The sequence below is a fragment of the Strix uralensis genome, chromosome 14, assembly GCF_047716275.1.
Source record: "Strix uralensis isolate ZFMK-TIS-50842 chromosome 14, bStrUra1, whole genome shotgun sequence".
Lineage (NCBI taxonomy): Eukaryota > Metazoa > Chordata > Aves > Strigiformes > Strigidae > Strix > Strix uralensis.
In genome coordinates, this window is record NC_133985.1 from 18570163 (window position 1) to 18593854 (window position 23692).

General features: G+C 35.0%; 1 protein-coding gene across 12 annotated transcripts in view; it reads left to right on the forward strand.

The window, feature by feature from the left end:
• Nucleotides 1-23692, forward strand: part of MAPK9 (mitogen-activated protein kinase 9) — a 79342-nt gene that overhangs the window by 6944 nt on the left and 48706 nt on the right. For 3 of the 12 annotated variants that reach the window (XM_074884062.1, XM_074884064.1, XM_074884063.1), the window contains exons 3-11: nucleotides 2459-2588; nucleotides 3770-3828; nucleotides 4843-4981; nucleotides 6525-6690; nucleotides 7957-8028; nucleotides 12073-12255; nucleotides 13176-13300; nucleotides 13830-13893; nucleotides 15495-15566. In XM_074884062.1, the coding sequence (XP_074740163.1) occupies nucleotides 2459-2588; nucleotides 3770-3828; nucleotides 4843-4981; nucleotides 6525-6690; nucleotides 7957-8028; nucleotides 12073-12255; nucleotides 13176-13300; nucleotides 13830-13893; nucleotides 15495-15566 (1010 nt within the window). Of the gene's footprint in view, nucleotides 1-2458; nucleotides 2589-3769; nucleotides 3829-4842; nucleotides 4982-6524; nucleotides 6691-7657; nucleotides 7730-7956; nucleotides 8029-12072; nucleotides 12256-13175; nucleotides 13301-13829; nucleotides 13901-15494; nucleotides 15567-16321; nucleotides 23448-23692 lie in introns of those variants that run through there. The other 9 variants (XM_074884057.1, XM_074884058.1, XM_074884059.1 and 6 more) reach the window with 8 other exon arrangements.

Genomic DNA, 23692 nt, shown 5'->3' on the forward strand with positions numbered 1-23692 from the left:
TGTGTTGATAACTTTACATACAGTTGAATTTGAAGAAATGGTTGGGATAAGTTTGTTATTATTTGCAAACTCCTGTTTAGACAGTAGGGAAAGAGTTAGTGAAGTGGAACTGTCAGAGCAAGAGTCCATAGTAGTAGCATCATGCAGTTCAAAGTGGAAGTCATTTGCCTACAGAAATGAAGTGTGATTTCCTACTGTAATTTAGGTCATAATGTTTTGTTAATAATTTTATCGCGTATGTGGCATCACTACTCTTAATATTAAATGTTTGCTCAAGATGCAAAGCTATCACAAGTGCAGTGAAGACCCTACTACAATTCACTATGATCAAATTGAAATTGCTGTTATATGGTGGGATAGACACTGAAATTCTTTCATGATACCAAACGCTGAAATAATTTGTAGACATTATGTTAGTAGCCAAAGTGATAACTGGGTAGACTCTGGCAAATGTACTTTTTAAAAATCTGCCTGAAACAGTTGTGGTGATGAAAAAGTCTCTTTGAATTCAAATGAGCAGGAATGGGGAAAGAAATTTAACACCAATTACATCCATGATTTTTTTTTTGTTAGTTTATGTAAAATTATGTGATATTTAGAAGTGTGGCCTTGGTACTAATAGGGATAATCTTCTGTCTTTTTTTTTTTTTTCTTGGTAAATTAAATAAATGCATGCTCACACAATTTTTTGGTTTTTTTTTTTCTTCTACCAGTCTGTTTTTAATTCTTTCCCCTTGGATTGTGTAGGTAGCAGACAGCTTCATTTTTGTAAAAAAAATTTTTTTGGAGCTCCAATATTGGTCACTTCTATGTAGATAAGCAAAATAAAGAGGTTTAGGTGGTGTCCTTCACATGTGCTCAGACTGAGCCTTGACATATACCCAGTTTGTCAGATCAAGGGCTACTTCCCCTAAAACTGGTCCTTTGTCCACTGCTGACCTGTGATTGACTCGAACAGCTAATTCACACAGACCCTGTTGGTTAATGATTTTCTACTAATTACCAGGTGTAGCTAGTCATTAACATATGCAAACCATTTTAATTTACATATAACATCTTGGTGAAGTGAATACTGAAACATCAGTGCTTTCATATTTGGGAGGAAAATAATTTTTCCAGCTGTCTGGCCAGTTGCCTTCCTCCCATTTTGTGTTTTGTTTTGCACAGACATAAAGGCTTTAAATCTGAGAGTGATCATGTCATTGAACAGTGACTTGCATATTTCACAGAACTAAGCTGAAATAAATGCTAGCAATCCTTTAGTGCAAGTGGCACATGGATTCAAATTTGGGACGTAATCTGGTCTCAAGAAAACTCATCTCATAGGTGAGCCCTGCTTTGTGGTGGTATTGCTTTTTCCAGTAGGGAAAGTGGTGACTTGATGCTGGTAAGCTGCGTTTAATTTGTGTATTGTTATCACAGGGGAGCTGTACTTTTTGTGAGAGTACTGTAATGTGATGGTCCTTGTACGTGTCTTGACGAGATAAGGAAGGAGCTCACAAAGAGCTTAAATAAGCTTGGAAAATATATGTGAATGAGAATTCTTCCATACCTTAAAAAAGTAACATTAAATGGAAATAGAGTAATATAGGAATCCTTATTTAAAACTGGAACTATTTAAAGATTGGAACTCTTGAGTAGTTTGCGGTATGAATTCACATATATTTTTGACAAATTGTGTGTTAATGAAGAATATTTCCACTTCAGTCTCATTCTGCATATACATATAATTTAGCTGTAGATTCTTACACTTGTTAAATCAAGTTTACACCTTGATCTCAAACTGCAGAGGAGGAAGGAACTGAAAAACAAGATTAATAGCCATGTTCACATTTAAATTCTTGTGTTGCTCCCTGCAATCTGAGTTTTCCATATTTCTCAATTCCATTAATTATATTTTTTCCAAAACCAGATGATGAATGTAACTTTTTACTAGGCACTGCAGTTGTTTATAATTGTAAACTATCCACATGCAGGAGAGTATCGATGCCTGCAGAACGGATCACGGTGACATGGTTGTGACTCTCCTTTAGCAAAGAGAAATTTCTGTTGCAAATACTAAATGATTGTCAGTCAGCGACAGTGTTAAGAAAATACTCCAAATATACAGATTAGACAACTGAAAGGCTTCTTGATTTCAAATAAGCTCAAAATATTTTTGGATCGCAATTTTGAATGTGAGTCTTGAGTCAGCAGATTCAGTCTTAAGACAGAAAGGAGGGCGGGAAGACTTCTGGTGAGTGTCAGTGGCTTCTGTTTAACTATTTGTATTTATTAAAGGATGTGTAGATTTTAAGGGATGTTTATTTTCTAAATGAAAATTACATGAAGTTAATATAAACAGCTTAGTGGATATGCTTTGTCTTGAATCTTGAATTCTTTCCTCCTGTCTCCCTTTTGTCCCTCCTCTCCCTCAAACAGACTTCAACTTAAGTTGTTTGTCTTTGAAAACTTCTAGTGCTGCGTTTGATACAGTCCTTGGAATAAATGTTGCTGTAAAGAAGCTGAGTCGTCCTTTTCAGAATCAAACCCACGCAAAAAGGGCTTACAGAGAGCTTGTTCTTTTAAAATGCGTCAATCACAAAAATGTAAGTTTGGCTTCAGATTTCTCTCCCTCATTACTCTAGGTTGTCAAAAAAGCTCAGGATTTGCTCTCCTACTTGCTGTTAGTAACCAAAGTAATGGAAAAATAGCAAGAGAAAGACTGGCAAGGTTTGCTGTGGGTAATGCAGTTAGTTCTCCACAATGCACGGTTGAGTTCTTGGGTGAGCTGTCTGGAGTATGAGGTGCCACAAGGAGAAGGTTTTTGCTGCGTTGTTGGTATAGGTTTACCATCAGTGTCAGATTTATAGAGGAGGCCCTGCTTTATTGCATTTGCCCTTTTAAGTCATGCAGCAGCAAAGCCTGCTTGGCAGTGGGTTTCTTTGTGGGTTTGGCTCTTGTAACTGCTCTGTAGTTAAATCTGAATTTAGACAAGATTTTTATTAAATACAGTGTTTAACTGGTGGGGTTTGCAGGGATGCAGCACTGTCTAACAATTAGTTGGTAAACAGAAGTGAAATACTATGGACAATACACATATATTTTAAAATCTTTGAACCTTCTAAAATAACAAGCCTTAATTGATACATCAGCGTTCTAGTACAAGAACATAAGGTTTATGTGACTGTTATGTTTTGATACTAATGTGAACTAGAAACATTGCTGATTTTTGAAGTTGTGCACTCAGGTCTAAAACTTCCTGGAATCAACTAGCCTTTTGGGATTGATTTTTAAGCAAGCTTTTGGTGAAGTCCAGAAGTAGCAGAATAAAAGCAAGGTGGTTATTAAAGATGACAATACAGTAATTTCAGCAGTTCTTCTGGAAATAGTACATCATCATCTAAGTTTAACGGGGTGGTGTGGGGCAACTCTGTGTACGTGTTCTTGGACAGCCTTAGTAAAAGTTTCTTGCACATGTGATTTAAAATAAGACATTTAGGATTTGGGATATATTTTAGGCACTGAGGAGGGAGATAGGTGTCGTATAACTTTAAAAAGAAAAAAGTGGTTTTGTCCTGTCTTAGCTCCTTTGGCATCCATGCTGCAGTTTTGAACTATTTCTGAATTGGCAGTTTTTCAGCACATGTGAATTAAGTGAAGCCAAGTAACATTCAAATTGTATATAGTAACAGCGTGCATTTGGTTTTTGAGTAGTAGCTTCTGTAATAGTGAATTTTTATGTGATTTAAAGTGGAAGTTTCTTCTAATGTTTATTTTTATTTTATAGATAATTAGTTTATTAAATGTATTCACACCACAGAAGTCACTAGAAGAATTTCAGGATGTGTAAGTACTAGATTTTTTTGGTTTAATTTTCCTGACAAATACTGGCCTAAGCCCTGGAGCTGTATTTCCAGTATCCTACAGACTTCACACTTTGAAAATAAGAGGGTAGTTAAAAGCTGAGTTTAACCTTTAATTAGTCTTTATCTCCAGATTTTTTTCAAGAAAGACCAAAAAAGTTGTTTCACTACATGTGTAAGATGGAAGTGGGAAATAAAAAAATATTTATTTACCTTTTATTCATCCATCTGCCATTTGTTGATTGCATATGCATCTGGTTTGTGTGCATTGTCCTTTAGCTAAATGGGTCACCTCAGGATAATATGGTCTGAATAACCTGATACCATTTTTTGGCATGCCAGTCCCATCAGCACAACAGTATTTTTGGCCTCAATTAAGAACTGACTGTTTCTTTTTTATGCAAGCTGTGTCAATTGGACTAGAAGGGATTCATGATGATTTAATTGGTGGGATATTCATAGGTTCCAGTGAATATGCTGTTGTGGTTTGTGAATGGGCTTTTTGGGTAAACGGGGGAGCGTGTGAGTCTGAGGCAGGTAAGCAGATGATATTTTAACTTGAAAATGAATCATTCCTCCTTAGTTCTTACTGTGCTTTGCTTAATTTTCTAATTTTTAAAAAATTAAAATACAGTAAAAGGAAGCATCATTTTTTGACACATTGCAGTATCTGCAATTTCTGCATCAGCTTCAGTCAGTCTTAGTTTTTCATGCTGCATAACCTCAGAATTATTCTTCTGTACTGCTGTTTATAAAACTGGTGGAATTGTCATCTTTTGTGACAGACTATTGAACACTCAATTTTTAATAGTAAGACTATTTGAATAGATAATAATTTGATTTTGAAATTGTGGTCACGTATGATTTTTTTAATCGTAAGCTTTTTGACACTTAAGTTAGCAAAGTAGTTGACTTTTATTAAACATCTCTCATGCTAAGCTTAAGCCTGATGTGTAAAGACTTGAGTTTTCTTAATGCTTTCTTTTTTGTGCTTTAGATATTTGGTTATGGAGCTGATGGATGCAAATTTGTGCCAGGTTATTCATATGGAATTGGATCATGAAAGAATGTCTTATCTTCTTTACCAAATGCTATGTGGTATCAAACATCTCCACTCAGCTGGTATCATCCACAGAGTAGGTAGTATTAGATCATTAACAATACTCTTTATGAACACAGATGTTCTTAATGAGTCAGGGGGAAGGCAAGGGGTTGCTATTTCATAAGTATGTTTCTTTCGTAAGAATGTTATTAAACCTAAAGATAGTTTTTATCTTTGAACTAGAAACAGTATTGTAAATAGATCTTAAATCAGGTAATCTCTGTGGATTTAACTAATGCCAAACTAATTAAAAGATAAAACATGAATATCTGGACCTTTCAAATTACTAAAGAATGAGTCTTTAAAATTTAATAGTTACCTCTTAAATATCTCTATCGTTGGAGGTATTGAAAAGTCATCTGGACATGGCCCAGCTGGCTGTAGGTGGCCCTGCTTGAGCTGGGGGTGAAACAGGTGACCTCCAGAGGTCCCTTCCAACCTCAGCCATTCTGCGATTCTGAAAAGTAAAGCTTGTAAATGATCAGAATTTCAAAGTCTCGTGCAGACTTCATATAGCTCTTGGCTTCTGTTGTTTTGCTGCTGCTCTTTTTTAAAAAAATGTTTAATTTCATCACTAGTCTGTTTGACTAATTAATTAGATTGAGAGTTGATTTTTGAAAAGATACCAGGCTAGGAAAGGAACAGAGCTGGGATAGTTCAGAAGGAATGGAATAGTAGAAATTACATCTAGAAACTACTCAGTCTGTGAGCAAACAGTACATTCAGTAGTGTTCTGCAGAAGATTTGTTGCTTTCCTGAAACATGCAAACCCACATGAATTATTTGCATGTCCCCATCTCCTTTAAGAAAAGGAAGTTCTGTACCTGAGAACATGGTTCATGTGGTTGAAGCGAAGTCCAGCATTTGAGCAGAATTAAATGTACATGTGCAATTTGGCTACTTCTATAATTTTCTGACTAAAGCCTAATTATTCTAGTTTTCCCTAACTGTGTATCCTTTTGGGTGCAATAATGGCTCTTCCCATGAGACACATCTCCTACAGTATTTTATTTCTCTCCTCACTCATTGGGTAACTGTGTTTTCACTACATCCTAATTCTGAGAAATTTGCTAATCGTTATAACGCAGGTGGCTTCTCTGTCATTAACAAATACACTTATTAATGCTTTGTGTGTTGAGAAACTCCTTTTCCTACAGATACTTGACCAATTCATGATGCTGTCTTTATGGTCTGTACCCTAATAATGGCAGTATTTGGAACTCCTTTACCATGCAGCTATTCATACCCAAAATATGTCCACTTAATGTGTGAAAGGAAGCAGATATATATACATATTGTCCATATATACAGACAATTGTAGAACTGACTGTACTGTCAGTGCACAAATGGATAAAATAAGACTTTGCAGGCAACTTTGATTCTGTTTTTCCCTGAATTTTTTTGAGTACTTAGCTGTGTAGCATTTAACTTCTCTAGCCTGTGTATAAAGCAGATATATCAGAGCAGAAGTTTGCAGCTGTTAACAAAGTGAATTGGTGACATATATTGACTGTGAAGGGGGGGTGTGTATTATTCGGTATGTTGGTCCTTCCTTAACTGAAGTAATTTCTTGTTAGGATTTGAAACCCAGCAACATAGTAGTAAAATCAGATTGTACGCTCAAAATCCTTGATTTTGGACTGGCAAGAACAGCGTGTACAAACTTTATGATGACTCCATATGTAGTAACACGGTATTACAGAGCACCAGAGGTTATCCTTGGGATGGGATATAAAGAGAACGGTAAGTTGCTGGGGTAATGCTTTACATTTTTTGTCTAAAGAGTATCTGTCTCGGAACATAATGCCTTTAAAAGGGGGAGGGAGAGCTGGTTTCCCGCTGTCATGTCTGTTGTTAAAGTGTGTTAATCATGGTAAATTACACCGTAATAATTTTGGAGAATATAATAGTTTCTGCTCTATGTGCCTATCTCCATTTAACATCTACTGCTCCCTCTCCCCTGCTATTATCTTTTCATGTGTTGTCCCATTGTCTTGTTGCCATTTTTTTATTCTACAAAACACTGTTGAGACATGCTGCATGATATTAAAAAAAAACCCCACATCAATATGTAAACAATAAGCCCTTTTATCAGTGTGATTTTATTCTGAAGCATCTTCTTTCGACAGTCTGTCCCCTTTTGCATCTCTGATTATTAAAATCAGGTTCAGATCCCTATCATAAACCATGCCTTATACTCTCTTAAATCTGCATGGCACTCAAAGAGGCTAGGTGTTATGTTATTAAAAACGATACAGCTGTAATATATTGAATGTTTAGCCAGCAAAATTGGCAAGGAAATTGTCCTTGACTTGCATTTTCGGGGGTTTTACCTGCTGATTTTTACTAGCGGTGGAGTAATAGCTGCCTCCTTTGGACTTCTATGCTGGTGCATCTTTTTGCTTTATCATAGGGGCTTGGGGATACCATGTTTTTTGTATACATGTAACTTTGGCTGTGTAAAGCAAGGGACTTGCAGGACCTTGCTGGGCCACTGATAATGAAAAAAACCTGCCATTAATATGCAAGGCAGCTTATTGTACAGCAAATGCTGATGTGGATCCAAACTTTTGTAGAGGCTGTTCTGGATGGGACAAAAAAATAAATTATCTGCAGGACTGTAGGAATACAGTGTGAGCTTACAAATAAATAATTGTGTTTAAAAAAACCTCTTTAATCTTTTGTCCTTGTTGCACCTAACATATGATAGTGGATATCTGGTCTGTTGGGTGCATTATGGCAGAAATGGTCCTCCATAAAGTCCTGTTCCCAGGAAGAGATTGTATCCTTCTTCATGGTTTCAGATATGTAAACACTGATTGTATTTTACAAAATGCTAATAACAAAACTTAGCAACAGTCAGTTGGTGGTGATATGATTGAAAATTCATGTTAGCAGTTTGGTTTTCCACATTGTTGTGTTTTATTGTAGATGCTAGATGTTTTTGTTTGTTTTTCTCACTTTTGTTCATGATATTTCATAATTTGATCATTTCATTTTTACTTTCAGTTGATATCTGGTCAGTTGGGTGCATCATGGGAGAATTGGTGAAAGGTTGTGTGATATTCCAAGGCACTGATCGTATCCTTCCCTAGTCATCCTTGAATCCCTATGTTTTAATAGATCTACTGTACTATTTGAAATTAGTGTCATTAACCAAATTGTTGAGCTTTCCATTTTATTTTCTTAGTAGACTATATTTCGTGTAATTTGTACTGGTTGAATCCATAGAATTTATACTAAGAGCTTCAGCTTTTGTAGCTTAAAAAAGGATACTGTTAGGTTTAAAAAATAAATAGCAGTAAGTATATTTTCTTACTCTTGTTCTTTGTAGATAAGTGTTATAAGCAAAAGTCTACAAAGTTACTTTTTACTATGCATGGATTTTGCTTACTATTTGTTTGAACAGTAGACTTTTTTTTTATCGTACAATTTTTTGAGTTTCAGACTTTTTTCTTGCTTATTAGGACTTGCTGGGCAACACTGTCCTAACTGCAAGCACACTGCATGAGATCTTTTTTATTACTATTATTTAATATAAAAAGAAAAACTTTTTCTTTTTGGAGTTTTTTTTCATTCTATTAAAATTTTATTTTGGGCTTACTTTTTCTGTAAGACTCTGTTATTCCTCCATTTCCCCCTCCCAATATTTTTGACTCAGATTTGTCTTCATAAAATTCTGTTCTCTTGTATGATAGTAATTGTAGGAAGTTATACTGTATTAAAAGCAAACAAAACCCTCATATGTTTTCATGCCTTAGAGATTGGAAATCTCAGTAACACATCACTGGGTCACAAACAAATCTTTACACTGTATTAAGCGAACAGAAGTGATCATTTAATAAAGTAAATGTTCTCTGAAGATTTTGATGTATTTCAGAATATTTCCCTAGAAACAAAATTTGAAACATTTGACTCATTATCAAGTTCCAATTACAAAAATTGGAGGAAAACCAATTTCATCCTTTATAAATAATATCTTACAAAGTAGTAGCTAGTGTTGTAGGACTAGACATTCAAAACTGATCATTAGATAAATAGAATCTGTCCAGATGATGTAATTAAACCGGAATTGCCAGTTATGGCTGTAGGTCATCAGAAGCTATAGCTACTTGTGGTCCCAGATTTTGAAGAAAGTATAATATTTTTGCTCGTCAGCAAGAAAAAGTTGAGTCCACCACTAAAAATATCAAGTACATGTTTGCAGATACCTATGTATCTTATAGAGGAGAACTTCCAATTTTAATGCTAAATTTCATGACACTAATCTTCAGCAGTTGATCACACGTTATTTGGTAGTATAAATGATTAATTGTTAAATAAGTCTTTTTGTTTTCCACCTTTCTTCCTTTCTATACTTATTGTTTTACCTTTTGAAGCCTTCAGACCAACCTAACACAATTCTTCATGTATGTTATGTGTTTCACCTGCATGTTAGCATGGGCTATTTTGATTCATTCATGAATAAATGAAGGAAATTTTGTCCATACTTGTTGAATATGCAAGCTATCATTTGTGGTTCTCTGGAGGTCACTGAAGCTCCACCAGTCTATGTTTCAAGGAGTCTCCTCCCCTGGTATCTTATCGAAGTGCATAGGTGTGCTTACAGGGTTTTTTATTTCTTGTTAGACTTTCGGTTCTCTTGAATGTAAAATACTGATAACCGTGTTGTTGAAACTTGTCCCAAGTGGTAACTGCTTCAGTCAGATTGTCACTTTGTTTTACCTTCAGCTGCACGGTGGTTTTGACAGTGTGGTTTATGGGTGATGCTGGCGCAAGTGGACATGAAGTTTCCTATTTTTTTGGTTGTGTTTGGGGTTTTTCTGTTTGTTTGGTTTTTAAGTCAAATTTTGAAATGTCTTAATATTTGGAGAGGGAACCAAGTTCAGCCTGTTGCCTTTGACTTATCTTCAGGAAAGCCTACTCTTAGGCTCAGTAGTTTGTATTTTCCCGTAGGGTCGATGGGGGTTACTGGGATAGTTGCAGTAGTGCTCTGGGTGGGATGAGGTGCTCCACATTGCCAGGGCGATGGGTGCCCTGAACCTGCTCCCGACTGGTGCTGCGGAGGCCTGAGTCACGGGCGGGTGCTGCCGCACTGGAAATGCGAAACGTAGAAAAATCAGGCAACGTAGCTACCCAAGATGAAATAATGGAAAGCCTAGCGGCACCGGCGTGTTTTTAATGCTCTTTCTGCCCAGATAGTGAAGGAAACAAAGACTGATGCAGAAAGCATGAGGGGGCATTCATGCTTTCTTGGGAAAAATCATGCTTTGTTGTGATTGTAGTAAGAACTGTTTTCAGCTTTTCTTCCAGAGTTCCCAAAAGTAGGCAGATATATTTGGTATGGGCTAAACTTCTGGTTACTTTTGACCCCAAGGTCACTGGAACAGGAAGGGTAGTTTTGTCTGCAGATTGGAAGGTTATTCACATAGCATGCTGTCTGTGCTTTACATTGAAATTAGAGTGTTCTCCCATTTGGGTTTCTGACAAGAGGCCTAGCTTATTTCAAGTCCAATCCTATATTGGGGATGTTAAAAATTTTTTTTCTCAGTATCTGTAAAGCACTCTGAAGCAATCCAACTGCGTCATTGGGGTTTTTTTTTTCCATTTTTTATTACCAAAGTGACATAGGTCATCAAGTTTTTCTGCCCTCCCCCCAGTGCTCTGAGACCACCATAGACTGGACTCTGATTAGCTGACTAACCAAGCTGCTGTTACTCAAAGAAAAAGCATCTTCTTGAATCTAGATTGGTGGAGATCTCACAGAAATCACTTTTCCAGCTAAGAACAAAATTTCCTGATGTATGTTAGAATTTTCTTTGTTATGTGTTTTGTTTTAGCATGAGAGTTAACAATATTGACTTCTTACTTCTGATTTTAATATGGTTTTTCCATTGGAATGTATTCAGTAAGCAAATAAAATTTTCAATCTTTGTATCAGAAGTCTAAAATCTTAGCATAAAGCAATTACTATACATATATATATAGTTGTATTCTTGGCATATTAACTGAAATAAAAGCATCTCAGTTTTTTAAATACATTTTAATTCGAAGTGCAGCAAATTTGTTGTTCTGTTACAAAATCTGTCTATGAGAATGGATAGGTTGAAGCACTAGATTGTGAATTTAGCTATGAATGTTTGCAAGGTCAGTGGTTAGACTCTGCTAGAATTGCACATTCTTTTTATCAAAAAAACCTGTAAAGTATAAATCTGAATAAACTTGAAATATCAGGAATACTAATGCAGTGTGATAAATGAGCTTTGTTACCCTGACTAGGCTCGTTCAGAGTGGACTCTGGTATCTCTGTAACAAGTGTCACCATGTCTAGGGGAAGTGCCTTCACTTGAAAGAGGGAGAAGGGACAGTCCAGAAGAAACTTGAGGCACAACTTCCAACTTGTGGCTTGTAAATGCAATTCCTATACAATATTTAAATTCTGAATTTAAGAACAGAGTAGCCTTTTTGAGTAAAACTGACAGAAATCTGGATTCACTGTTCAGAGCTCCTTTGAACCTTTTCTGAATTTAAAAATTCAAAAAATAAAACAGACAGCAACAACAAACCCTGCCTCCCCCAACCACCCCACCCGCCCCAACGCTACAACCCAAAGCCTAATTTCCTTAGGAGACAGGCACAAAATTCCTTACTTTGAATGGGATGTATTTGTGCTTTAGGGTTTTTTCATGCATGTTTCCCTATTTTCAGTAATCTTCAATGTTGATGGTATTATGTTGCACTTAGAAGATTCAACAGCAGCCTTTCTTTTCTGTCCTTGTAGTTGTTTTGCTAAGAATGCAATTGCCAAATAACTACTTTTGGACTCCAAAAGAAGTATTGCTTTCAATACTAGCCAATAGATAATAATTAGCAAAAGATACTTAAGTATCATGCATTGTGCAGCACTTCTAGCCTGTCCTTAAGATTATAAAATCTGAATCTTATTTTTATGTCAACTTAGCTTTTTGCATGGTAGCTCAAAAGAGTGCTGTTGATGCTAGAATGAAGTTCATATTTGTGTCCTTTGTTCAAGTTTTCATTAACTTTTCAGATTTCTGTAAGTGATGTTTTTGAATAGTGCAGACTTCAAATTCTTCAGCTGATTTTCCTAAAGATATGGTGCAGATATTGATCAGTGGAATAAAGTTATTGAACAATTAGGAACACCATCAGCAGATTTCATGAAGAAACTACAGCCTACAGTGAGGAATTATGTGGAAAACAGGCCAAAATATCCTGGTATTAAATTTGAAGAGCTCTTCCCAGACTGGATATTTCCATCCGAGTCTGATCGTGACAAGTTAAAAAGTAAGGCGAGTTTTTTCTCTTTTCTCTTTAAAAGACGTTATTTTAAAATGTCTGCAGTACACTTAAACATTTTATATTTTTAATTATTGCAATAGGTGTCAACATTAGAAGCTGCATACCTTCTGTTTCATTTGTGACATGTCCTGGAATCTTAGTAGTAGTCATTAAATACAGAACTATTTCTCTGTCCCTAGTATTCTGTTTAATTCTTTTAATTCTAATCTATTGAATAATGTCTGTTGCTTAAATGTTGTCTGAAAGTAATACTTGTTATGGAGGTTATTTGTAATTGTCTTTTTGTAGTTGATGTGTGCATGTAACTCATTTTGGCTGTACTTTGACTTTAGATAATTAGTGATGAAATGAAAAAAAACCCCAACCTCATGATATTCTTTAGATGGTCAAATAATTTTTTTACATAAAATAACTTGTTATAGCCTATTTTATTATTACAATGATTGGTCAGACAAAAAAGTGATGTCAGTGATGTACCACTGCAACAATGGGTAGCTAGTTATTGTGCAGTAACACCTTTACTAAATGGATAGTACACAAATTAGATCATTACTGTACCAAGATGTATTTTTAAAAGCTTATTAAAAATGTTTAGTGTTTTGTGTTCAGTAGTTAGTGCCAAATAAATTGTGACTCATTTAACAGCAGAACTGTTCAAAATTGAGGTTGGTTGGTGTCAGCTGCAGGGTTTATTTTGGATAATAGCAAAATAACATTTACACTAAAGGTGTGGGACTTTTTTTTTTTTTTTAAATGTAGCTGTATAGGAAAGCTTGGATTTGTGGGCCTGTTTCACAGTGAAATCTGTTACAGTGTCTGTCCTATGTTCCCAGTATTCATTTTCTGTGTCAGATATTAAACTCTACAGTTTTTACATGTATGTTCTTTTCATTTTTACTTCCTAGCCAGCCAAGCTAGAGATTTATTATCAAAAATGCTTGTAGTAGATCCAGACAAGAGAATTTCTGTAGATGAAGCCTTACGTCATCCTTATATTACTGTCTGGTATGATCCAGCTGAAGCAGAAGCTGTAAGTTTTTGCATTTAAAATAAATTTTAAGGTGCCGGTTTAATAGCTTTAAAGAATACCTTTAGTTTTAGTCAAGAGCATGCTTTGAACTCATTCTTTGGCTAGCAAAAGTCACACATAAAGCCTTCAGATCATTAGGGGCAGAATCACCTGAAGAACAGCTGCTGGAGTGGAGTTGATGTGATTTTGAAAGTAGTTGTTGGTGGTTCCTTTTACTTTACAGAAAGAGTTGCCTATGTGGTGGTAATGTAGGGCTTTTTGCAAAGGGGACTCTCTCTAAGGCCCCATAAAGCCTTACAGTGAGTTTAATTTTAGTTGATGCTTTTAAACAGCCTTTCAGTGGGAAGGAGGACTTAAAGGCAAATTCTGGAGTTGAGAAATGAAATGTACCTTTGAGGTATAGGAAATAGATTGCCAAAGATGAGGGTAACAAAATGCTAAAAAAGCTGTAATTTTTAGGTTTTTTCAGTTATGATTGGTTGTAGTACCTGGTGTAGTAGACACATTATAGAATTTCTTTTCTTTGTAGCCTCCACCTCAAATATATGATGCACAGTTGGAAGAAAGAGAACATGCAATTGAAGAATGGAAAGGTAAAAAGTGAGCATGACAAATGACACATTGTAATAACTTGTATGATTAATGCGTAGCTCGCAGTACATGTGTGCTGGATTGTGTAACTGACTGGAACTCACTGTTTCATTTACACAGTACTGCTTGTGGCAATATGAAAAGAAGTCAATAGTGGAAAGATGTTCTATTTGGAGTGAATATATATGTATGTATGTATATGTACATATATATACATGTAACGTTCTGAAGTCTGTTCAACAAAATGCTGCAGTTATCTCTTTTCCTTCCCTTCCTCTGAGTACTTTGTTAGTCTTAAGTGTTTGTAACCTCAATAAGTTTCTTGATAGAAAGATCTCTGAAGGAGAAACATGTGCCTCTTCTCAGTGTGTATTATTTAAGCCATATCTCTTGACAATATTTACTATTGCATTTGTTTTAGAGGTCTTAAATAGCAGAAGAGTTTTTTGGTGTGTTTTCTCTCATTGCTTGCTTATTGACCAAAGAGATTAAACTGTTGACTTAAACAAAAGAATAAATGGCATTGTGTTAGAAATCAATTACACCTTATAGTTGTAGTCAAAAACATGAAGTGGTGAGGCAGTTCAAATTTTAAGCATCTACTATCACAGGACCACCATCTTTGACTACTTTGAAAGCTCGTTGTTTTTGTAAAATAGCTTTATAGATTTCAGATATTGATTCTGGCTTATATATATATATTTTTTTAGGGCATGTCTGCACAGGTACACTTCACATTTTTTTGGATTAATGCGAGGCGGAAAATTAAAATGAATCAGTTAAATATAATTTAATCCATTAGTAAATGCTGTTACTTAGAATTAAAGAGGTCTTAACCTATTTAAATATTATTACTCTTAGCTACATTAAGACTATGGGTACATACACAAGGTGCTGTGAGTTAACTGAAGGTGTAACTTAAAGTATACCTGGTGCTCTGCAGCAGTAATAATCATAATACAGACATACCAAACAGAATAATGAATGCTCCTTTAAAGTTACCACTTCTTTTTTTTTGCTGTTGTGGTTCAGGTGCCTCTATGCTGAATTGTCCTTGATCAGTAAATGAGGGTTTTCATGCAATATTTTAATGGTTTAACCTACTTCAAAATTTTCAGACTTCCCTCAATGTGTCCATGGAGATTGTTGTTTAAGAATAAAGATGTTTGTGTATGGTTTCATTATGAAAGTCAAATTTCCACGGGGGTTATTCATACTTTTTTAAAAAAATCTAAATCTGTTGGTTTTCTTTTTTTACAGTTAATATTAGTGCGTTGTAGGTATACATAAAGCTTTGGGGTGGAATGGTTGTTATTTTTAAATGGGCAGCTATTCTATTTATAAAATATGTTGATTCTGGTACATGCTTAGTGCCTTTCTGTGGTGCATAAAGAAAATCTGTAGAATTCTCTAATCATTGCTGTAGGCTTTTTAAAAAAAGGGAGGGGGGAAAGGAATAAATACCTATACAGTTGTACTTCCAGACTGACCCTTAACCATTTCATGGCACCTTTATACGTATGTGAATTGTTTACAAATCCTCTGTGATCTTACAATGTTTTTTCTGTCACTTCTCTCATTCCTCCCACCCTTTTCTTATAAGAATTAATATACAAAGAAGTAATGGATTGGGAAGAAAGGAGCAAGAATGGTGTGGTAAAAGATCAGCCCTCAGGTTAGTCATTGTTTCTGTAGTTCTCCTGTAACTGTGATACATGGTGCTGATCTGTTGCACTAGTGAATGAAGAAATCCTGCTTAATAATCCAGGTAGGCAAAAGTTTTGTTGTTCAAGACCCTTGATTCTGATCTGCCTTTGGAGATCCACGTGCAGTAGTTTTTCATTGGTATAAGCTGTAGGAAAACTTCAGAAGTCTTGTGTGTCCAACGCCCTGAGCTGCCTTCTCCCCAAAGGGCTCTGTCATCAAATGAAATAATCAGTACCATGTTATGTCACCTGTAGCATAGATACCTTTTATGCTGAACGGTTATTCTGTGGCTCTGTATGAATAAGTCCCTTTCATGCAGGGTTAAATATCATTAGGGCTCCTTTAAAGTAGTTAATAGTGCAAAGTATTTATGGCCATGATTGAATCTTTGATGTTTGCTGCTGTTCTCTTGCTTCAGTAATTGGAATATTGTGCTGTCTTTTATTAACTGTATCTATTAGACTTCTTTACACTCGGGTCACTATTCACATTATACATTGCCTTTTTTCCCTTCCCCCCCCCAGAGAGGGGGAAAAATATCTCTTAATGTTCACCTTGTGATTCAAGTGCTAGGGAACATATTGCTTGCTTTTCTAATCTTTATTAATTTCTTTATCCCCTAAGGATTTCTGTGGGGAAAGTGATACTCAGAGCCTAGAAGTGTGGTTATTTGTACCTGCAATATTGTCTTGCCTCAGATTTTATTATGTTTGGTTTACTTAGCACAGATGCAGCAGTGAATAGCAACACCAGTCCTTCCCAGTCATCATCTATCAATGACATTTCATCCATGTCAACAGAGCAAACATTGGCCTCAGATACAGACAGCAGCCTCGATGCCTTGACAGGACCCCTTGAAGGATGTCGATGATCAGCCAGGATTGCAGACTTGACTTTGGAAAAGAACTCTTGCTTCCATTGGGTCTGAATTGCTTGTAAGTTAATGGAACCAAGTAGAAAAACTCCATGTTCTGCATGTTCTGCTAAAGTAATGCCTGTTGTTTTTTTTTTTTACTCAGTTGTTATGAAATTGCCTGCTTAATGTTGTAGAATGAAAGCAAATCAATGTCTAAAGAACAAGAAAATTTAAATTTAGACACTATTATAGGCATTTCTTTGTTTCAGCCTATTTCAGGTGAGCAGTTATAATAGACTTTATTACACAATAAAATAACTCCTCTTCAGTGGGTTCATGAATCTTCAGTTCCGACTGGCAGGCTTCTGTGACACAGTGGTTGTTTACATTTTAGTACAGTATTGCTCATTAGTAGGTTTTTTGAATGTATAGTCTCTATGAAGTTTGTTTTAACATGTGACTGGCAGTTTGCTTTATTTAACAACTGGAGTGTTGTATGTAAGTGTGAAATCACACATTGAACGCTCTCAGTACTATGTTTAAAGGGCAGTTATTCTTCCACATAGCACTTTTTTTTTATTGAGCCCTTTCTATATTCGATTTCCAACAATTCCGTCTATCTTCTTGTAGAAGAGATAAACGTGAAGTTTAAAGAATATAGCCATTACTTTGTATTTCACCTACGAGTGTGTGTCTTTTTCAGTTTTTTAAACATGGATGGAAGTTACAGTGACTTAAGGTCACTCATCCTTCCTTAAGATTTAATTATCTGTGAAGCAGTGCCTGTTGAGAAAGAGGAGAGAGTTCTAAGATGTTCTGTATTTTCTAGTTTGTGATACTGGTCCTTTAACAAAAACAGACAGAAAAGGAAATTATATCTGTGATGCTCTTCATTCACTGCAAACTCTGATAAAAGGTCAGATGAACTGGAGAGACTTGCAGCCTCAGAAAGAGCTGCATAAATGTTTTCCATTTTTTTAAATGGGTCCACTCTATCTAGCGAGTAATTAGAGAAATAAAAATACAGTAGTTTTGAGTCAGTTGTAAATTAAGTATTTGGTTAACAGAGCTTAGCTCTATTCCCGCCTTAGGAAAACCTCTCTAATAGTACTGGGGGAGTAAAACATATTTAATACCTATTTTCTCAATACAGTGTCAGAAGAGGAGATTATTTACTGTTTCAATACAGGCTTATCAATACAGTTTTCAGAATCGGATAATACAAACATTGCCTGTTACATTGCACAACAGAAAATGTGTTTGCAGTAGAGTAGGGCTTAAATTGCTTTATACTACACACTTGTGAATTTGTGCACATTGACTTTGGAGTGCACAGGTGTGAAATTTTGCTAAAGGATCTTGTGTGTGCATGTGTGTGAGATTAAACTATATAACTGTAAGAGTAATAGAGATGTACAAGATGAGGTAAAACACCACTTTCTTAAAGGCACTATATTTAGCTGTTGATCCAGATACTTTTGACTTGAATATATAAATAGAACTTCTAAAATATACTGGCCCAGCCAGCCACTTCATTACTGACATATTTCTTTTGTAAAAGAAAATTGTTCATTGTTTCTGACCTTGATTTGAAATTTCTCTTTATGCAAACATTGTTTTTATGTTAAAGTTGTACCCCTTTTTAATAGCTTAATTTGCTGTAGCAAAAATACTAAGGTTTTATTGTCCCAGAAGGTTAAAAAAAATTCAAAAATTAGCAAAGTATTTAATATGATGTTAACTTCAGAATTGCCATCTGGAATTACAGATTTTTAAAATTCTGTTTAATTGAATTGCAGCATATTGGGACTTGGTTTTTTTCTCATTGTTTGGTTTTGAACTGATGGATACCTTAATTTATCTTTGGATACTGACAGTCTATGTGAAATATTTTTAGTACATTTTTGTCACTGGAAAAAACATTTTAAAATACCTATTTACCGTGTAGCAGAACAGTACAGGTTGCTGTTCTTTTGCGTTTTTTAAATCCTTGTTATCTGTGTAAGTTAAAATTACTAGAGACACCTATTCAAAATGAACATTAGTGATTCACTATGGAAGTAACCTACAGGATTTCATTTTTCAAGATTTTTTTAAATCTTTTTCAACTGAAGTTGCACTGTGCCATGTTCATTTTAACCGTTTCTGCTTTAAAAGATTTAAAAAAAAAAAATTTGTTGTGTTAAATTTTTTCATGTGTTTTGGATATTTGCAGAGTTGAGTTTTTTCCTATTGGACTTGGGTTGCTCAGAACACCGGGGGGTTGGACCAGATGACCTCCAGGTCTTTTTCAACCTAAATTATTCTGCGATTCAAATTATTGTTTAATGTTTTTTAACAGACCTGCCCTATCTCCATGATGTGAACTAGTATCTGACCTTCTAGTACACACTGTTAGCTTGAATATGTACTCTTGGAACAGAAAAAAACCAAAACCCTGAGGTGAACTGAGTTTATTTGTAAATCTTGTTATAGGAAAAGCTGTCTCATACCTTATTTTTTTAATGTCGTCTTGCTGTGGCATACATTGACGCTTCAGAATTTTACAGAAATGTTGCTGCTTTCAAAGCATGCATGAAATGTCTGTGAATATTGTGGATTTTGATTCCAGTATAATTCAAAACCAAATTGCTAATAAACTGAATGAACATTGATCTCAAGATGGCACATATGCAGATTATGTTCAGAAAAACGCATGCAGAATAAATGCATGCTAAAGTTCCCATGCTATTTCAGTGTGCACATATAGACTATAAATGCACTGCATGCAGATTATATACATATAGTTGTATTCCTGACTGCAGATTAAGTTCAGTGCCACGTTTGTGAAATGGTCATCAATGCCACAAGAACCTCATCATTGATGGAAAACAAAATGCACATGTAACTTGACGGGGGTTTAAAAGTTTAGAGAGTTTGGTGTGCAATATAATCACTGTTATTCCTAATACTAAAATCATGTATGTAAAGTGATGCAATTGACCATTTTTTTGCACTTTGGCATTTATAAATATTTATATGTATTTAAAGATTAAGAATATGTGTGTGTATACATATACATATATATATTAAGAAACCTGCTCAGTTTTGTAAACATGAATGTTACTTTTCTTTGAGAGACTTTGTATAGTGTTAACACTACTGCAGTATACATAAACAATTTATGAAATATGACTAAAAATAAATGGTGGTCAACATAGATACAATCTGTAATCTTAACTGCTCACCTGAAAAAAAGAGGGATCTATAACTATCAATCAGATTATCTACCAGAAACATTGTGTTAAATATATGAACACTGAGTAGCTGCATGGCATTGCAGAAATGGAGTAGGTTTTAAACAGTTCATTTCATCTGTGCTCATACAATTTTTCCTCAAAAAAAAAAACCCAAACCCAACAACATTAGAAAGAGAAGCTTGGCGTTTTGGAATCTGGATAAGCAGCCTGTAAGTGTGCTTTGAGGAAATACTGTGATATGACAAGTCTAGTTTTTTATTGAAAGACAAGAATTGAATGTCAAAATTAAGGCTTTGTCTGCATGGATCATACAAGGTTAAACTAGCCTAATGACTGGAAATTAGTGTTTGCAAACAGCCTTTGAAATTTTGGAATGTTTCCAGTAAGGGTTTGCATTTCCATGTCAAAATAATGAAAATTAAACTCAACCTTAACTAGAAATTAACTGGTTAGTTGGTAAGTTTCAAAAACTGTTAGGAACCAGAGGGGACTTGAGGTTTTCTTTGTCTTTAAGTCCTAACAGAGCATATGTGTTTATTCAAAATGAATTTAAAAAAAAAAAAAAATTATTCCATATGTTTAATTTTTCTTTCCTAAAGGAAGGACTTTAAATGAATGCTAAATCAATTTCCTCTTTAGATCTGATTGTATTTGGCTTAAAATTATAATTTTATGAATGAAGTAGGATTTAGACATTCAAAATACAGCTGATATACCGAGTCTCCAAGAACTGAGTGGATGACCCTTTTGGCAGAAGTGCAGTTCTCTAGTTTGGTGTGTGCTGGAAGTTCAGTTGTTAAAGTGCAGACAAATCTTTACTGAACATAATGCCGTTTTGGAGTACGGGTTCAGTCTTGCAGCAATACAGTTTGTGCGGAGTGTTTTATTTGAATTGTGACACTTTAAGTGTGGTGGGGGGTAAATGCTGAACAGCCTTTGTCTGTATATTCTACATATGTCATATGGATTCTATCAGGGCTTGATGCTAAACTTAGTGATACCATATACTGGGAACCAAATTCTTTCCTGGGATGTGTATTGTGTAATTCCTGCTCAAAACTGGTTTTGATCCAGGGACACCTGCACCCAGATGCAGAATTTGGACTTGAGTTCCTATAGATGAATCTGGTGATTTCTTTGCTTTTCCAGAGTGTCTTTGATTATTTTTTAACATGTTGAAATATGACAGAAAAAGTGTATTCTGGCTCATTATTTTACATCTATTGTAGATTGTCTATTACATGAGTGATAGTGATGTTCTAAAAGCTTATTACACGACTTATCAAATCAGTTTTATTTTTTGCCCGCTCTGCATGCTAAAAATGTCTGGAGCTAAACTAATGTTTTAAGTAAACCATCTTTTCTCATATTAGCGTTGGAGGAAAGTGGAGAGATAACCATCGTTTCTGTTTGTGTTCTATAAAATGACTATTTTTGTAGCTAAAATTTTAGTTGTTGGATTTCAATCCCACAGTGTTGCTTTGTGGATATAAATTTACCTGGGTCCGCTATTTCAAACAGTATATGTATAACAAGTCCAGTATAAAATTAAACTAATAAAATGCACTCTTCTGTAATTTGTTATTGAAAATATGGCAAATTATTTTGGTCCAAGAATTCAAAACAGAATAGAGAAAATACATTTAACTATGTAAGTTTTTATTCTGTGATGCTGCTGCTTATTTTTTTGAAAAGGTGCTTGCAGTTTTGCACAAAAGAAATCAACTTTATTAATTGTTGAGTTTGAAGCACTTTAGGATTCTTCTAAATACAACCAGTATATGGTGTAAAAAGGAATGACATAAAAATGCTAAATATGTTTAAATTTTGGTTGCAATCTTTGCTATTCTAATAGATTTGATCAGCATGTTCCTTTAAATATAAACCTGTTTTCAGAGATTTGATATTAGTTTTTTTTATGGGCTGAAATTTAACACATAGTAAGAGATCCTTTGAGAAACATCTTGTACTCAGATGCCTGTAGGATGACTTGAATAGCAATGTGACTACCTAGCCATCTATTATATAAAGATACAACAACGTTTGTTCCTATAGCAAGGTCAGCTAGCTAGGAGCACTAGGATTCTTTTTCTTAAAAGAAAAAACTTTTTATTACCTTTTGCCTAAACATCATAATGTAGTTGTATGTGCTGTGGTAAGGCCAGAGCACCTGCTTCTTGGGACTCCACTGCAGTAGGTGCTCTATGAATACCACAGGAAGGCACTGTCCCTGCTCTGAAATACTAGTCCCAAACCCTGATACTTTCTAGGGTGTGCTTAAGCAAGTACATGTGTATTTGTTTCCCAGGCTGGGTCTGTAGTTCATCACTCCGTAGCTTCTTAGGATAACAAAAGCACAGGAGAAAGTAATCGGGTGAGAGCAACGTTTTATGTTCACTACCTGAAACAGCAGTCATATTTGTTACTGATAACAAGGCTAATTGAGCATATGCCATTGTATTGTCTTCTAATGGGGAAAAACTTTTTTTGAAAAACCAAGTGTGTCACTAGCTTTTCTATAAATTCAGATGCTCAAATTGGTGCTAATTTTTTAAAAGAAAATGTAACAGATGGTTAGCAGTGTATTTGTCTGTTTTTGATACCTATATTTTCTTATACGGTGGCAAACCAAACTTTATAAAATGACTAATGTGCATTTTCAGCTTCATCAGATTCCCAGATTTTCCTAAAGTAAAACATTTAAACTTCCGTGGTGGTTACTGCTTCTTTGGAGCTATTGCTTTCAGGTGTTTTATACACTAATAAAATGAACACAATTAGGAAGGATAGCAATACATAACTGTCCCTTTCTTTAAATTACATGACATGTTGGGTTCCCCAGGTGGTTTTAGCAGTTTACTGTAATCAAGATACCTAATTAAGAGAAAATCACAGATAACTCTGTGCAGTTAACTCAGCACAGTGAAGCCTTACCTGGTCACTAAGATAATTTATAAAGATTATACAAATTTTCATCTATTTTAGAGGGAATAACACGTAGAAATAATTAACTGTTTTCGTAAAAATGCAAATGTTAATTTCAGAGAATATATTGTATAGTGTACTCCAGAACACGTGCTATTAAAGAGTATAATAGACTCTGAGTGATTTATTATGAAATTCAGTTTTATCTAATGATTCAAAATAAATCCCCTCCAAAAATTAGTTCTTCGCGAATTTCTTTTGAAATGCCTTCAAGTTTTAACTACCTTCAGAATACTTAGTATGTCTTGTTTTGGCCCTCTTTCCCACCTTCTGTTTGCGAAATGTCACAAAAAGTAGCATCAAGCCCTATCACTTGTTACAGTGTTCTGATTTTATGGCCTTAATATTAGTTATAGTATGGTATATAATTTCAGAAGAAAGATGTGCTTTGAAGTCTAATTATATAGATACATGTGGCCTCTTCTGCCTATGAAATTAGGCTTTGATTGTCATATCCCATTCTTGATGCTTGTGCAATAGGAACATGTTCCTTTCAATGCAGTGGCTATTTTGTCTGATGCTGGACTTTGTTTTCAGGATGACTAGAAAGTTTTTTGGTTTTTTATGGACAGCAGTCATGCTTCCTTGGTTTTTTTTGATTGATTTTCTTTAAGTAAACTAGAATTTCATAAGGAAAACTGTCGATAACTAGTTCTGAAGTTCTAGTTAAAGCCTCATTCTGAAGATTTTTTTTTTCCTCCAAAAACCTAATCGTAAAACAGTACGAAAGCCACTGTAAAATTACAAATAAATATGTATACTTAAAAGATTTGAGCAGTCTGTCTTATTTACTGTAGCAATGTTTTATTTTTCTTGATTCTTCCTGTGTTGAAATGAAATGTTTTATGTAACCAAAATGATGTATGCTCTTAGTTATTTTAAAACATGAAGTTTCAGTTTCCACTTTAGCTTCCAGTTAACCAAAATGTAAATATTGGTATGAAAAATGAATGAACAGCAGCTTTAAGAGATTGGTTGGAGCTGCTTTCTCCTGGTCAGCTGGAACATTTGGAC